General features: G+C 43.2%; 1 protein-coding gene across 1 annotated transcript; it reads right to left on the bottom strand.

Annotated features, from left to right (window-relative positions):
• Positions 1–328: 328 nt before the first annotated feature.
• Positions 329–3,635, bottom strand: LOC100728277 (granzyme H-like). Its single transcript, XM_003460794.4, has 5 exons — positions 3,451–3,635; positions 2,203–2,359; positions 1,403–1,538; positions 971–1,231; positions 329–581 (listed from the first exon to the last, which is right to left on the bottom strand). The coding sequence occupies exons 1-5, from the start codon at positions 3,503–3,505 to the stop codon at positions 438–440; spliced, it is 753 nt and encodes a 250-aa protein (XP_003460842.3). The 5' UTR covers positions 3,506–3,635; the 3' UTR covers positions 329–437.
• Positions 3,636–5,390: the final 1,755 nt, after the last annotated feature.

Raw genomic sequence — 5,390 nt, 5'->3', positions numbered from 1 at the left:
CCCCTCTTCACTGCCCAACTGTATTCTCTGCCAAATTGTTGCTGGTGCAGAGATGGTAAGGCATTCCTAAAGCACAGAGATTTATATTTGGAAGTTGAAGTATAAGGACATGGGACTGTATGTGAGATGACACCTCCTAATGCTAAAGATACTAGAGAGCTGAGGATTAAGCAAAATGTGCTGGAGTAATCAATAAGAAAATGTATGGGATGGACTTAAGGGAATAGGGAGAGTGGGGAGAAAAGAAGAAGCCACAGCCAGAATGGCCAGCAGTGCAGCTTCATGCTCAACAGGGTTCAGGGGATAAATAGGACTTCAGTCACAGTCATTCTTTAAATCCATTTATTGTCACTGCGCAGTGGCTCGTGCTCACAGGAGGCTTCCTCTGCCTCAGTAAAGATGATGAAGCACAGAGGAGGCCAATTTTATGTCTGCTGTTAGAAGTGCCCCATGGTCTTCTTTATCCAGGGCAGGAAGTGGGACACCTTCATGAAGACTACTGGGGGTGTATCGTCCTTTGCTCCATTGGACAAAATGCCTTGGATCATGTTGTTACACACAAGGGGAGTCCCAGAATCACCCTGTGGACAAGAAGGAAAATATGGAATAGGCCTCTTCCTGGTGATGGTCTTTGAACCTCTGTCAGGGGGCTGTGATTATGAGATGAGGGCAGGGCAGGCCTGGTTGCCTCCTTCAGACCAGTGGCTTTAACCTAACTCTGACTTTCCAGTTTTAACCTATCTGAATCTTTCTGTGCAATCCTAGAGATACTAGGTGATTACACAGAATTTGGTTAACTGCTGTTTCCCCCACTTCTACTCCTATCCACCAAGGGAAAGGATTAAACACTGAATTGCTGGGGAACCTAGGCTGTCAAGCTCTGGACCAGAGCATGGGATATGGCCACTGTTATCTTCCCATGAAGTTTCTCTTTCCCTGGTTCTGTCTCTATAGGCAGTGGAAACCTCACCTCAGAACAGATCTTCATTTCCTTTGGGTCTCCCACACAAATCTCAGTGAGAGCAGAGTAGGCATGGATGGCAGATTTGCATTCTTGTTCATCTTGTACTGTCAGCTCCACCTCTTGCAGTGTAGTTGGCAATGAATCATTCGAAAGGGTGGTTTTCCCCCAGCCTGCCACAAGGCATGTGTCACCTGGGTTCACCTGGCTCATTGCCTCATGCAGTCTGAGGGGCTGCACAGCTTTAGTCTGTTTGGCCTTTCTCTCCAGCTAATGGGGAATAAGCAAGAGAGTCCAGATAAGCCTGTGGTATAGACCCCATAGACCCTGGACCTACACATTGGGATGTCCATGAGAGGGCAAGGAGGAAAAGAGCAGATTTCCACTGGGAGCGACAACCCTGTATGAGAAGAGAAAGATCAGCAGGAAGGTTTGCCTCACCTCCAGCAGCATGATGTCATTGGAGAAGCTTCCAGGAACATGGTCTGGGTGTGGGATGGCTCTTTTCACACGGATGACCTGCTGGGTCTTCTCTTGTTTCTTGATGTTGTGGGCCCCAAGGATGACATTTATTGAGCTGCACAGAGAGGAGCATGGGTTTAGGTTGTGAAATAACAGAAGAGCTGTGCAGGGCAGGCTGCACCTGCTGTGCTTGCCAGTGTGGTTGCTATGTCTTGTCACCTGTGTCATTGTTCTGTACTGTCACTGTCTGACTCTAAAACTTACCTCTTGTGTTTCTCCACCTTTCATTTTAAAAGTCTTCTTTCCTTCTTTAAGGCATTTGGAGCCCTGTTCCTTTCTCTGAGCTACAGCTACCAAGTGCTTTTTAATTTATTTTTATTTTTGAGACAGGATCTCACTAAGTAGCTAACTTACCATGACTGGGAAGAAACATTTTTTTGTACTTTTATTCCTACATGTTTGCAGTACACAAGGACTGCATTCACTGTAAGAGATTAATACGTGTGCCTAACACATTCAGTTTCCTTCTTTTCTCCCCTTCCTTCATCTCCCTTTTACTTTTCCAGCCTCAGATTCATTTGGCTCAGAATACTTGATAAAGTTAATTATCATACATTCAGATACTGAGCTGAACTTTTGATCCTTTTGCTTTTCTTACTTTCTGATGAGCTCTTATGGGTTTGTGAACAGTATCCCAGGAGCTTCTAAGGCTACAGTCCCCGTGGAAGATAGAGGTTCCTGTTGGTTCTTTCAAATGTGGGCTGGTTGCTCCTCCTTACCTTCCGTTACAGTGTGCAGCTGTCAGGACAAATTTCTTTCGTACCAGGACACCACCACATCTGCGCATCTCCTCTCCAACCAGACGCTGGACAAAGGCCATATAGGGATAGGAGTGGGGCTTGGCCTCACGACCCCCGATGATCTCTGAAAGAAAATCTGAAGATGGGGTGGCTGAGAGCAGTGTGGTCTAGAGAGAAGACTGGGGAAAGTGAGGGATGTAGATGGGATCTGGAGTGCTCTGTACCCAGCAGGAGGAACTCATTTTAGGTTCCAAGGGCTGCATGCCTTGGAGCCAGAATGACTTTTTCTAAACCTTAAGTCCTCTGTTCCTGTTCTGAGAAAGTCAGGATAGTGCTGGTCTTCTACTTCCTACCTTGGACACATATGTGGAGGAGATAAGGTCTTCTGAGTGATAGAAGAGTTCCATAAGATACTGGGAAGCTGCCTTCATTCCTGCTTTTTCAGTGAGTCTTTCCAATCTCTTTGAGCTTCTGATGATTTTCAGATTGGTGGAATTTTCTAACAGTCTACCTATGAGATTATGAATTTGGATTCTCCAACATCCTGATGGTCTAGATCTAACACAATCTGTGTTCTCAGGAATTGTTCTAGGCTGTATATCTGATCTCTTATCAACCTTTCATCAGTGCTTAATGGGGCAGTGTAGTGTGGTGGGGTTGAGGACCATAAAAATTTCAAAAGACAGAGGTAGAGAAGATCCTTAAAGTGAAGCTGCAAAGACCTAAGGTGAAGCCAAGGTAATGGAAAATGGGATGCAGTCATCATGCCACCTCTGACTCTAGCTGCACCCTGACCTTCTCTTCTGGGTTGGGAATGGGATGGTGGGCACTGGATAGTGCAACTGGCCCCTGTGACACCTCTCCCCCACAGGCTGTTGGTCTGAGCTGCCTGTTCTGGTTTTAAGTACCAGATTTGAATAACTTACTTTTGTTGCTTTACATTTTCTTGATTTTGTTTTTGAATGTTTTTCTGAGGACAACTCACTTTCCAGGTAAGGCAGAAAACCCTGTGGAGAGCCTAACACCTAAAAAATTATCTGAGAACACCCTCCTTTTGCTGCCCTTTCCAGCCAGCTTTGGATTTGTGAGTCTGGGTTTGGAATTGGATCTGGGGCTCAGAAAACTCCTAGCCGAGCCCTAGGAAAATTCGAAACCAAGGCTGGCAGAAAAGTCAGAGAGGATTTTGTGGGATGAGCTCAGATCTCTGGAGAAGGGATGGCCACTCACCTGTTCCAGCCTCAAGGGGCAGCAGCAAGCTCAGCAGGAGTAGGAGTGGTGTCATTTTCCCAGGAAGGCTGCCCAGGTCAGAGCAAACAGAGCCCCTGCTGTGCGATGAATGGGGACAAGTCCTGTGTCCTTGCTGATATCTTAGATGTGTGTTCCTCTGGTTTGATGGGTGGCATCTTTCTAGGGAGGTTTATAAACATTTTCCGGATTGGTTTAGGTGAAAATGGCAGGGTCACCACTAACAGCTCTGTGGCTGAGTCACAAGGCACAGCAAGAAGAAAGCTCAAGATGTGGAGGTAGTTGAGGTTGTGCTGCATGCAGCTAGTAAAAGGGCAGAGACCTCAGAAACTGTCCAGGGTCTGAACTGAACCAAGCATGGCTCCTTTTCACAGCTCTGGTGTCTTTTCTCATTCTGCAAAGATTGTGAGCAATTACTTAGCAGGCTAGAGCCAAAGAGGAAAGGCAAATATTTCTCTACTCAAAGTATTTTCTTTGAGGAACCTCTTCATTCAAGTCAGTCTTGTTTGTATCCCATTAACTCTTTTAGTTTTTAGATTAGAGAGGCAGCCCACCATTTGCCTAAGTGGTTCTGCACTTTTTTTTTTTACCCCTGAGCGTGATCTCAAGTTGTATCCATTTACCTGCAAGAGCCTCAAGGTTTTCCTTCCTTATAGTTGAATAGTTCTCCATTGCATAAAAGTGTTATGCCTTCCCAACCAATCTGCAGCTAATGGATGTGCTACCCCTATTTTTTTCTGGTTCCCTGTCACATAGAGTATTACTTTCTCATCTTGGACTTTTGGTCTATTAACCTTCTTTCAGGTTAATTATATTTCTTATATAGAGCATTGTGATGGATCCTATCTCCTGATCCACTCTGACTGTGTTTCTTTTTATTAGTGTATTGAGTCCATCCATGGTAGTGATTATGGCCAAACTTCTCTGTGTCATCTCTGCCATGCTATTTTTCTCCCATTGTTTGCCTACTGTTCCCCTTTATTCTACTATCTGCTCCATACAGTGACTGCTCCTTCTGCCTCTGTTCAAGAAATCATGGTCTTTTCTCTCTCTATATATATAATGTCCTTCAGTATTTTGTGTAGGGTTAGTTTGGTGGGCATGAACTTCCCCAGTTCCTCTTTGTCATGGCAACATCTTGTTTCTTCATTATTTGAGAGATAGTTTTTCAGGGTACATCAATCTGGGTTGGAAGTTATTTTCTTTGAGGGCTTTGAGTACTTTACTCCAAGCTCTTGATTAGATGGTTTGTGCTGAGAAGTCTATTGTGATTCAGATGGGTTTTCCTTTGTAGGTGGTCTGTTTCTTTTCTCTGATTGCTTTTAATATTCTGTTCTTGTGTTGAATTTCTGGGATCTTAATTATTATATGTCTGGGTGTAGATGTATTTTAGTTATAGCTAGCTGGAGTTCTGTATGCCCCATATATCTAGATGAATATCATTTCCTTTTGCTATGCTTGGAAAGTTTTCTTTGATTATTTATGTAAATAGCCTTTGTATTTCATTTATGTTTACCCATGCTTCTTCACTCATATTTTTTACTTTTAAGTTATAGATCCTCTTGTCATGTTCTAAGCTTTGTATTGTTATTTCCTGGTTTCCTGTTATTTTTAAGACATCTTTCTTGTTCTGATTGCAATTTGCAAACCTGTCTTTAAGGTCTGACAGTCTATCTTTAGTTTCTTTCAAGCAATTTTGCCAGCTTTCAATGGAGTTTTTAATTTCCTGGTAATCTCTTTGAATCTGTTTCATGTATTTTAAAGTTTTTTTATATTCTTCATTAAAGGTTTCCCTCCTTTTCACATGCTCCTCTATTCTTCCATCTTTGTCTTCTTGAGAGGTGTTTAGCATTTCTTTTATTCTTTTTCTTATATCTTCCTTTACTTATTTTAATATTTCTGTTTTAAATTCTTTTATAGTT

Source organism: Cavia porcellus, unplaced genomic scaffold, assembly GCF_034190915.1.
Source record: "Cavia porcellus strain 051 isolate PalLab524CR breed Dunkin Hartley unplaced genomic scaffold, mCavPor4.1 scaffold_26, whole genome shotgun sequence".
In the NCBI taxonomy this organism is placed as follows: Eukaryota; Metazoa; Chordata; class Mammalia; order Rodentia; family Caviidae; genus Cavia; species Cavia porcellus.
Note: the sequence above shows the minus strand (reverse complement) of the source record. Positions and strands in the feature narration are given on the sequence as shown.

Bases quoted from the DNA above. Each gene is read 5' to 3' on its own strand.
- LOC100728277 (XM_003460794.4), bottom strand. From the start codon at position 3,505: ATGACACCACTCCTACTCCTGCTGAGCTTGCTGCTGCCCCTTGAGGCT. The intron at 1,232-1,402 runs GTGAGGCAAACC...ATTCCCCATTAG, and splicing joins ATGACATCATGCTGCTGGAG to CTGGAGAGAAAGGCCAAACA. The intron at 582-970 runs GTGAGGTTTCCA...TCTTGTCCACAG, and splicing joins AAATGAAGATCTGTTCTGAG to GGTGATTCTGGGACTCCCCT.